The following is an 11,679-nucleotide window of genomic DNA, read 5'->3' on the forward strand; positions in this document are numbered from 1 at the left end:
ACACATATGTGTGTGCTCTCTCTTTTGCTCTCTTTCTTTAAAAAAGGGGGGGGGAGGGGCGCCTGGGTGGCTCAGTGGGTTAAGCCACTGCCTTCAGCTTAGGTCATGATCTCAAGGTCCTGGGATCAAGTCCCGCATCGGGCTCTCTGCTCAGCGGGGAGCCTGCTTCTCCCTCTCTTTCTGCCTGCCTCTCTGCCTACTTGTGATCTCTGTCTGTCAAATGAATAAATAAAATCTTAAAAAAGGGGGGGGGATTAAGAATTTAGCAGGGTTGCTAGATAGGAGCTCAACATGAAAATTGGTTGCATTTATATCCCAGTAAGAAAAAAGAAAATAAAACCTTTCTTTTTTTTTTTTTTTAAAGATTTTATTTATTTATTTGACAGAGAGAAATCACAAGTAAGCAGAGAGGCAGGCAGAGAGAGAGGAGGAAGCAGGCTCCCTGCTGAGCAGAAAGCCCGATGTGGGGCTCGAACCCAGGACCTGGGATCATGACCTGAGCCGAAGGCAGCGGCTTAACCCACTGAGCCACCCAGGCGCCCCTAAAACCTTTCTTTTAATAGAATAATGACATTAACAGCCACAAAGCCTACAACAGCTGTAAGCTGTGTTGAGAATACATCCTACAAAAGATACTCAAGATTTTAAAATTTTACCGAAAGATACACAAGATTTAAAATTCGAGGTATACCATCTTGGGGATAGGAAGACTCCATGTCATAAAGATGTCACTTAACCCCAAATTGTGTAGTTAATATTATTTCACTCAAATCTCAGCTAGCTTTTTCATGTAATTTGATGAGTGGATTCCAAAATACACATGAACCAAAGAGTCCATATGGGAAGAACGGTCATAGTCACGAAGAAGAAAGTGCTGGGGGGGACTTGCCCTGTACAGACACATTTTAAGACTGTTAGTTAAGACAAGTATGGAAAGTGCATAGGAATAGAGTCCATAAACATTTGTGTGTATATGAGAGTCACCATAGCATAGGGTTGTTTAATTAAAGCATGGATTCTTGGGAGTTAAGCCTTCCTCATTCAGATCCCAGCCCCTCCACTAATTCATTGTGTGATCTTGGTCAACTTGTACTTAGTTTTTCTCTCCCCCAGTCTATAAAATGAGGTGGTAGTACCAACTTCATCAGGTTGTTAGGAGGTTTCAAATGAGTTAAATTTTAGAAAGTGCTTACACATAATAGATACTATGTAAATATTTGGTAAGTAAATGAATAAAAAATTGATTTGGCAGAGGTGGTATTAATAGCAAGAGAAAGAATGAATTCAGTGAATGGTCCTGAGATCAGTTGGTTACTGATGTAGAGAAACAGTCAATCCTTATTTTATAGTTGAAATAAGAATCCGTTCCCAACTGACTAAACATGCCTATGGAAATAAAAATCAAGGTGTTAGAATGTAGAGAAATGTAGATCTCTTGGTGAGAAATATTTTTAGGACTAAGATACCCCCCCAATAAAAGCTTGAAAGAAAAGTTGATAAATTTGTATTAAAATTTAAAACTTTTTTGCATTGTGATACTAGAAAAAAGTAAAAGTAAACTAGACCTCAGATTGAGTTTTTTTCCAGTACGTACAACGACACTTTGCTGGTACGGTGTCAAACAAGTTTCTCCTCCGGCAGCCTTCCGTAATGCAGTTAGCGCGCTGCGGTTGGTAAGGGGGAGGACAGTGACGGTGTCATGATACGATCTTCATACTGGTTCTTAAAGAATACTTCTCAGCGCATTAGTGTTTGCTCCGTCAAATAAAACCAGGTGAAGGTCCATATGGAAGCAGGCCGTGGGAGACTTGGTATGCCCTGTTGCATTGCACTTCATTTTATTGTGTTTCACAGATACAGAGCTTTTTTTTTTTTCTTTTTTTAAACAAATTTTAAGGTTTCTCACAACCCTGCCTTGAGCAAGTCTGTTGACAATATTTACCCAACAGCATTTGCATACTTTCTGTCTTTGTGTCACATTTTGGTAATTCCCAATGATATTTCAAACTTTCTCGTTCGTTATTTGTTACAGTGATCAGTGATCATGACTCATGAAAAGCTCAGATGGTAGTTAGCCTATTTTAGCAATAAAGTATTTCTAATTAGATTAATAAAATAAGTTTATTATAAATATAGATTAATTATGTATATTTTCTTTTAATTTAAATTCAGTTAGCCAGTATAATAGTATATCATTAGTTTCAGATGCAGAGTTCAGTAATTCATCAGTTGCGTATAACACCCAGTGCTCATCACATCCCATGCCTTCCTTAATGCCCATCACCCAGTTACCCCATCCCTCTCCCTTCCAGCAACCCTCAGTTTGTTTCCTAGAGTTGAAAGAGTCTCTCATGGTTTGTCTCCCTCTCTGATGACTTTCCTTTCAGTTTTCTCTCCCTTCCCCAGTGGTCCGCTATCTTGTCTCTTACATTTAATTTTACACACACACACACACACACACAATACGTATATGCACTGGAAAACAAAAAAAATGATTTGACTCCTTTTATTGTGATACTTACTTTATTGCAGTGTTCTGGAACCCAGCCCCAGGATATGAGGTGTACCTAATACTATAAGAGTATCCGTCCCCCAAACATTCTTACACCCAGTTCAGTTAGACTACGGGCTTCACTTTGGAAGTGCTTGCTTACTTCATTCTTAGTTCTCAAATTGTGCATTGGGCTTTTGTCCCCATATTAATACTAATCCTTCCTCAGTCCTCTTTTTTATTTTTAAGTACTCTCTACACCCAGGGTGGGGCTTGAACTCACAACTCTGAGATCCATAGTCCCCTGCTCCACTGACTGAGCCAACCAGGCACCCCCTTCCTTAGTCCTTTTTATGTCAAGCTGACTTCACCCTTGTTTTTAAAAAATCCTATATTTACAGTGGTATTTTATTTATCTGGAACAAACACAGCTTTGTTCCGGTTACAAGGTTGTATTGTTTGAGTGGTCTCTCTTTAACATGGTTTTTCCCATAAGCCCTGTTAGTTTTAGTGTATGATTTTATAGAAAGCAATGCTCATCAGAAATGTGTATACTACATTATAGCTGAAGTATTTGGATAATAACTTCCTATAAACGTAGAAGAAAAAGACAAAACAGAAAATTTGTCAAAAGTTTTTAAGAGTCAATTCAGGAAAAAAAAGAACCCACATGGCCAGTAAACACACAGATGTAAGTTGGTATACTTGGTGAATAACTCTGTCACAGTTGTGCACTGTATATATTCTACACTCAGTCATTGCACTCCCAAGTGTAAGCCCTGGGGGAATTCTTGATCTTAGGCTCTACAATAGTGCTGCTACTAGATGTGCAGGTCCAGTGTGAAATAAACAGCTCATGGATTAGCACTGTGTTTGTGGGCCACTCTTTGAGTAGCCCAGCTCTAAGAGACCTGTATAAGAATGTTCAAGCATCATTGAAAGTGTCAGGAATGGACACATAAATTGCAATACGCTTGTATTTATGGAAGATTACAATGATAATTTCTCAGTGTGAGTCAGAATTAACATGGCTTGTAAAATAACTACACATTTTAATCACATAAGTACAGTGAGTTGTTAATATATCTGGAGTATTTTGTTCAGTACTCCTTTTTTGAGTTGGGCGGCAGGGGTAGAGGGAGGGGGGAAAGAAAGAATCCCAAGCAGACTCCAGGCCTAGTGCAGAGATGGACATGGGGCTCGATCTCACGACCCTGAGATCATGACCTGAGCTGAAATCAAGAGTTGGACGCTCAACCAACTGAGCCACCCAAGCGCCCCATTTAAGGGATGTTTCGGTAGACCAGGGGACCACTAGAGCCAAGTAAGTAGGATAGAATGCAGGCTAAAAAGCCAATGTAGGCATGATTATTTAGACAACAAAAGTCTAAGTGGCAACAAATTATTTTAGATATTTGAAAGAATATTGTGTGAATGAGATACTTTACCCGTTTTCCTTTTAATTTCATCCATTATTTTTACCCACCAAACTATCCTATCAGTATGAGAATGATACATAATAATTTTGCCTGTAAGCATATTGGCCAAGCCTTCAAGGTTTGTGGCATTTGTAAATTTGACATGTGTCAACTATGAGAATGTTGAGCAGTTTGCATTCTGCTTGGGTAACTACCTAGTTGTTGGACAAGTTACTTAACCTTATCAAGGCCTTACCATTTATCACAGTGAACTGGAACTTTTCTGCAGCGATGAAAATGTTTTGTATCTGTGCTGTCTCGTAGACTAGCCAATAGCTATGCGTGTGGCTCTTGAGCACTTGAAATGTGGTAGTGTGACTGAGGAACTGCATTTTTCTTTTATCTAATCATAATTTAAATTGCCACATGTGGCTTGTGGCTACTGCATTGAACAGTGCAGATCTACAGTGAGGATAATTATATGCACCCTAATATATAACTTCTAATAAGGTCATGAAATACTTTATAAATTGGATGATTGTGTATTTATATGTGTATGTATTGTAGAATGGGATAGAATTAAATAAAGGGCTATAGTTACATGTGAGTATTAAAGTACAGTCTCTTAAAAGATGCAGTACTGTGAAGAATTAGAATGAATTTATTTATTTATTTATTTATTTATTTATTTATTTATTGAAGATTTTATTTGACAGACAGAGATCACAAGTAGGCAGAGAGGCAGGCAGAGAGAGGAGGAAGCGGGCTCCCCGCTGAGCAGAGAGCTGGGATCATGACCCAAGCCAAAAGCAGAGGCTTTAACCCACTGAGCCACCCAGGCGCCCCAAGAATTAGAATTTAAAAGCTGTTTTTGATTACATTGATAGGTACATGAACAGACTGATATTTACATGAATGAATATTTTGAAGAGAAAAATGTACAGATTTGTCACTTAGTTTTGAATACTGGTAAAGTGGTAGTTCTTTAGATTTTCTTTTGGTAATGGTTCTATTTAAACTTTAAGTACTTTAATTTTACAAAGATTATTTCCTTAACTGCTCTGAATAATGACAATGTGGGATGCCTGGCTGGCTCAATCCGAAGAGGATGCCACTCGATCTTAGGGTCATGAGTTTAAGCCCCAAGTTGGGTATAGAGAGTACCAAAAAAAAGATCAAAATGTAATAAACAGATCCTTATCTTTTACTTACATATGCCAAATATGCTCGTTTAAAATACTGAATTTTTTTTCCTGTAAATATATATTAAGGTCAAGAAAGAGGTTTTTTTTTATGGCTGTTACATCAATAATTAATAAGTGTTTCAATTTTTCTGGTTTTGTTTTTTTCTAGCTGCATAGATGAATGGTTTGAAGTAAATAGATCTTGCCCTGAGCACCCTTCAGATTAAGCATCAGCTTCCTGTTTTATAGGTAATTTTCCCTTTTTTTTAATTGCTTTTTAACTTGTTACCTAAGTTCTACATTCTCAGCCACCATTTTTAGTCATTCATTTATTGAAGCATGCCTGTGTGTGTGTGTGTGTGTGTGTGTGTGTGCGCGCGCGCACGCGCATGTGTGTGAGTGTCCATCCCAGACACTGTTAGGTAACCATGTAAAAAACTCACATGAAAAGATACATAGATGCAACTTTTTGATTCCTGAAGAAAGTCACATATTGACTAACTTCTCCATTCTTGGTACTTCAGAACACTTTTAATTTTAGTTTAATGCTTAAATCCATGAAACATATGGTTGGTATAAACTTCATATATGTATTACACATATGTACATATTAGTACATATTATCCCATTTTTCCACTAAGAAATCTGAGGGCCAAAGTAGTTAATTTCATGACTTTAAGAAGCAGTATGCACAGTAGTCCCGGGCATGCATTTAGGAAACAGAATTAAATTCTATGTTCTTATTCCAAACTTGACAGGTATGTTCTTAGGTAATGCAATATAATATTATAATTCTAATCATAATAATTAGTTAACATTCATGTTGTATTATTATGTACCAGGCATTGTTCTAATAAGCATTTTACATCTATTAATAACTCATCTAATTGTTGTAGCAAACTTTTGAGCTCAGGACTCTTGCTATCCCTTTTCCCATTATACAGATTGAGGTTACAGAGTTAGAGGTTACAAAACTTGACTTGTCAAGCTAGTTCCTTCGTAGAATTGGGATTCGAACTCAGGCATATTGGCTGCAAAGATTGTATTCTTAGCTATTTTGCTATAATTAGGTAGGGGCTTTTTCTTGGAGAAGTTGCATCATGTTCTCATTCATTCAGTTTAATTTTGTACCTTAATATCCTCAGCATGTTACATAGTGCCTGTTTATACAGTAGGAGGAAAAAAGAAAAAAAAAGAATTTTAAACCAAGTACAGAACTTGTTTTGCTCTGCTGATGTAGCTTACTCATTATCCTGCATTATCTGAAAATGTCCAGTGAATTGAATGATACTCACTTGACAATTGCTCTTTTCCATATTCCATGGAGTGAGTGAAATGACATCATTTAGCTTTGTGAAAAAAAAATAGTTAATTGATATCTTTGTATATATGAAAAGCTTCTTATGAGAAGACTTCCAGAAATGACATAAAGTATTGGGTTTTTACATACAGGCAGAACATTTTAGCCAATCCTGAAATTGTTTCAGGAGTTGGAGCCTTTGTGTTCAGAGACCTAAGACAGTAACTGCCAACAGTCTTTTCTGAATGGCTAAGACTAAAGACAGGAAACTGGAACAGATCATTGTCCTTAATGAGGATAATTCAGTAGCAGCAGATTATTGACAGAGGCGATTTGAGGCCACCTAATAGCCCTTACAGCGACTGAAGTAAGAACTGCAGCAAGGGAGACCTCTGTCACCACTACGGTAGGGTTCTGCATGGGAAGTGGGAACTCCTGGAGAAGCTGGAGGGTACGAGAAGACTGTAGGCTTTGAACCTTTTACCATGAGGTGATTCAGATCAGACCTTGACACGCTAGAAGTGTGAATTGGGTTAAGATTTCTGTGTAAAAGAAGAGTGGCCATGGAGTGATATTTTGAGTATATGAGCAGGTGTGTTTTTATTTTACTGTGAACAGGTTTTTTGAAGAGGAGGATGCTTGGAGTATCTTCAGGGTAACCTTATGTCTGGGCCAATAAACTAAGAGTATGGCTAAAATTGTAGAAGCATTTAAAGAGAAGGACTAAAAACCCATGCTAATAACATGAAATTTTTATCTTAATATTTTACATACCAAGGTAATATGTCTAAAGTTTTCCACCTATAGGTAAAATGTGTCTTTTAGAAGCAGTAAGCTTTTTTATGTGAGGTGGGATTTTATGGTTATAAAAATGTTTTTATTTCATCCAGTCAGCTAAATTTCCTTTAGTGTTAAAATGAGCTTATGGGGCATAAGGGACATGAGTCTCATCTCATAGTCTGTGCATGTTGGTTTTAAACAGCATTTCGGTTTCCTTACCTTATGCATCAGTGTTATCTTTTTATTGATTTTTATATATAAATATAAATATATATATATATATATATATAAACCTTAGTTTGGTGGCAGCGGCCTTTACAAATCTACAAGTCAGTGGAATCTCTCTGCGTCTTGAAGTCATTTTTACAAATGTACAGATGTGGAATATCTTCACTCAAGTGTTTGCTTCAGTTCTGACTGCTCTTACTTGTCAGATGAGAAATTCCTTCCATCCCTTTTGCTGTCTCAGATTAAACCTGTGGGTTTGAAGAGGATTTATTGTTGCTAAAACATATTTTGTTTTGTTTTTTTCCCAAAGATAGTACTTTTTTGCCAGGGAGAATGCACAAGCAAGTGGAGTGGCAGGCAGAGGGAGAAGCAGGCTCCCTACTGAGCAAGGACCCCCCCCACACCCCCACCCCAATGAAGCCAGGACCTGGGGATCTTGACCTTGGCTGGAGGCAGACACTTAACCCACTGAGCCACCCAGGCATCTCTGTTGTTAAAACATTAAAAAAAACAAAAAAAAACATGACATATAGCAGCAGCACATACAGCATTTCTGATGTTCTTCAGCATAAGAATTTAATGGACAGCCCAAAATAGATATATATAACAATCTAAGGTTTTGATTAGTTAGGAAATTGTTCACTATTTTTATTGGAAGTTGTTAGTTGGAGAAAGATTAATAGGTGTGTAGGTGTTATGTGTTGTCTGTTTTCTGTACTCTGGTGTGGTCTCTGTTGTGGAGGGAGAAAACCTGTTATGTGGTGGCTATTTCTTGTAACTGTTTGAAGCTTGAATTGGTCCTTCTGTCCTTTCTTCTGCAGAACACTAATTTTAGGAGTTTTTAAGAATAGTAAGTGTATGAAAATGGATAGCAACCGAAGCAGTGTTCCTGGGGAAATGGGTGTTGTATTTTGATTAGTATTAGTACTGTGAACCACTGCTTAAACCTAATGCATCTGCTTCCACACAGGTTTTCTTGTCTTTCCAAGATGCTTGAAAAACTGAGAGGATATGAGGACCTGTCTCTGGAAAAAGAAAAAACTGCAGGCATACTCAGCCAGAAATCTTGAGTTCTGTGAGACTTGGTAATGCAGAGATGGACAATCATACAGGGGGATAACCCTGCTGAAGAGAGGACAGTTGCCACAGAACTCAGTGTACCAAACATGCATATAAAGGACACACAGGGATTTTGAAAATGCTGCACATCCCTTAATAGTCATCTACATAGGTAACACTGATAAACATTTTGTATTCAGACGCCAAAGTTAACTGATTTAGAAGTTGATTTTTATTAAGTTCTGTAGAGCTGCGCAACTAGTTGTGTTTTGACTTGGTTTTTAGTTGGGGGTCACTTTATTTTCCCCAACATGATGTTTCTGCATTCATCTATTCTTAAACTGAAGACCACATAATGTACTTCTTATAAATTAAAGTCTTAAATGTGAAAACAAGAAATGTAATCAAGCAGTAAAACATTGTCTGAATGTAGACCATGATCTCAAGTTCTTCTATTTTTTTTCCCCCAAGAGTGGAAAATAGACTTCTGCATAGGAGAGCTAAAATATGTTAATATTTGAAATTAAAGGTGTAACAGTACCAGAATGCAGTCCAAAGAGTAAATCAGGTTACATAGTTATATTTTAATGAACTAAATCTAAGATTGTCGATTGAATTGCAATTTATTAAATGTATTATTTCCTCGTAAGTAAAACTGCTCAATAGTTAATCAGTAATGAATCATCTTGCAGCTATGCAACTTTTTAAAAAAATACAAATTACCAATTTTAAGTGCTGCCAGCTATAATAACTTTGTTTTAACGGGTATTTTTATTTGTTCTCTTCATGTAATTATTTTATTGTGCTTTGCATCTCCAGACAGTTTTCCCACATTTGGATAGAATGTTTAGCAGGTTGTAAACTTCGTAACTTATGAAAAGGGTAAAATAAAATTTTCTTGAGTGGAACTTGGAATAATTTGAGGGACATTTTATATACTTTTAAAAATCAGAATTTAATCGGGATGCCAGATTTATAGCAATTTGCATCTTTAATTTTCCAGATAATCTGGAGGTTAGTGTTTGATAAATGATTTTTTAAAGCAAACATGAAGATTTTGTTAATTTATAATTTATTAATGTGTTATTACTGTAATTGAAAATGTTATAGAGACTTTTAAATTCAGTCTTGTGTAGAAAGAAATGTATTAAGCAAAATTATGTGAATAAATATTCCCATAAAATACATCTGAATGGTTAAAAAATACTGGAAGAGAGCTATCAGGGCTACAATACTGAATGTCCTTTTTTTTTTTTTTTTTTTTTTTTTTTTTTTTTTTTTAAATATAAAAAGATACCAATAAGTAGATTTCATATTTTCAACATATAGGGAAAATGTTATCAGTGAACATTTAAGCAGTGCACTTTACTTGGTGCAATTGAAAGTTGCACAGTACTGTTTCCTTTTTTTAAACTTCAAGTATTTGCTTTCCTATTTAATGCTGCTGTTCTTATTCTCAAATTTTTTCCCTATTTCTGGTTCTGTTTTTTTTTTTGAAAGGGCACGTACAGGAGCAAATTGCTGCTACCCAGAAAAATTGGTGTTTTAGAAGCAATTAAAAGAGTTTTTCTTTGCTTTCTGTGTGATTCTAGACCAGATAACATTTTCCCTAAAGTTATGCTGTGAAATGCCTTTTGTTATGCTGCAGTTGACAGAAGCATCCAAAACCTTGGTTGTGACAGTGGACAGCATGGTTTCATAGGTGCTTTTTAAACCAGTTATGGGAAATACTCTTCCCTCAAGGAAAATATTCTTTCCTTAAATTTTTTCCTATTATCATGAAATCTTAATACGAATCCATGTTGTTTCACATTTTTAATTTTGTAAGCTTTCACACATACACACATACCCACTCACCCCAGGAAAAGCCTCTTAGAATATCCTGTGAATAATTCATTTTTTCTACTACTGGTATATTGTATGATGGTAAGAATTGTTTCGTTGTCTTCCATTCTTGAAGGCAGAGATTAACTCTGGCTGTGGTAATTACCTATTAATATTCTTTTGGAATTTGATTTTCTGATACAGTTTACTCATTGCCTTTTTAATTTTGTAAGTTTTAAATTTACGTCCTTTTCCTTCTTCATCCTGTCCTGCACCCTCGGTCTCTTGCTCAGCCTCGGACTGTCACCGGATTGTGTGCCGCGGCTGCTACAGGGCAGGCTCCTGTGTTGTAGAAGAAAGTTAAGTGTTTATTTGTGTTGAGTGCTACTTGATTATTAATATTTGTCTAGGGCAGTTTTTACTTAAGGTTTGTTTATAGCAATCCCTTTTTTGTTAAAAATGACAAAGCTTGGCATTTTTAAGTTTGGTCTCAAAAAGAAGAATTTAGAAATTGAAAAGAAAATGTTTTTAACAGCCCAGATACTCTGGTATTTATTCAAAGTCAAAGTTGCTACTCTGGAAAATATTACAGTATTCTACATAATGTCTCTTATGACATTTGTAAATCTGTATGTGGACACTGAATAGTGTAAGGATATAAAAATCACGCCAGATATATTTACATATGTAGCTTGAAACTACTGACAACTGAATATTATGGAGACAAAATAAAGATAGAAAACCTAGACATCAAGTTGGTGGTAGCTTTCTAGAATCTTTGTAAATATGTGTTTTCCAGTAAGATTGCACTTACATATTTAGAAAGCAGTATGTTCAGAAATTTCACTTTAGTGCCACTCTTCATAATGGGTTTATTCCCAATTTCGACTCATTTTATTTGTTCTGGCTTTTTGGGTTTTGTTGTTTTTGCCAGAATGTATAAGAAATAGTAAGATTATCATTATCCTATCTTACTTTTGACTCTTTGCCAGAGAAATTAGACTAAGCTGCATCTTAATCTGTGTTTTTCAGATCTGGTTATAAATCCGATATAGATTGTATTTTAAGAGCAGTGTTTGTGATTGAAATAATGGTTTCTAGAAGTACTTTTCGGGGGGCGGTGATAGCTGAACATTTAAAAGGCCATGTTGTTAACTGTCGCATGCTATATGGGTTCTGGTTTCTCAGTGCAAGTCTTATATTTATTTTAAATGTTTCACTGTTAACTTCAGTTCTCACCCACTAAACACTGTATTAGAATGTAGCTCAAAATGCCTGAGGGTGTGGCACCGTCAGCATATTTGCAATATGTATTTTGAAAAGATTTCAGGTTAAAAATGTATTTGTGAAAAATGGTAGATTCCTTTTCTTTTTTTTTTTTTTTTAAGATTTTAT

At 36.0% G+C, this 11,679-nt stretch overlaps 1 protein-coding gene across 2 annotated transcripts in view; it reads left to right on the plus strand.

Moving 5' to 3' along the window:
- ZNRF2 (zinc and ring finger 2) overlaps nt 1-11,032 on the plus strand; it is a 100,104-nt gene extending 89,072 nt beyond the window's left edge. The window contains exons 4-5 of one of the 2 annotated variants that reach the window (XM_047694481.1): nt 5,263-5,342; nt 8,372-11,032. In XM_047694481.1, coding sequence (XP_047550437.1) covers nt 5,263-5,320 — 58 coding nt within the window. In that variant the 3' untranslated portion in view covers nt 5,321-5,342; nt 8,372-11,032. Of the gene's footprint in view, nt 1-5,262; nt 5,343-8,371 lie in introns of those variants that run through there. The other variant, XR_007121417.1, reaches the window with a different exon arrangement.
- The last annotated feature ends 647 nt before the right edge of the window (nt 11,033-11,679 follow it).

This window comes from Lutra lutra, chromosome 11, assembly GCF_902655055.1.
Source record: "Lutra lutra chromosome 11, mLutLut1.2, whole genome shotgun sequence".
NCBI classification, from domain to species: domain Eukaryota; kingdom Metazoa; phylum Chordata; class Mammalia; order Carnivora; family Mustelidae; genus Lutra; species Lutra lutra.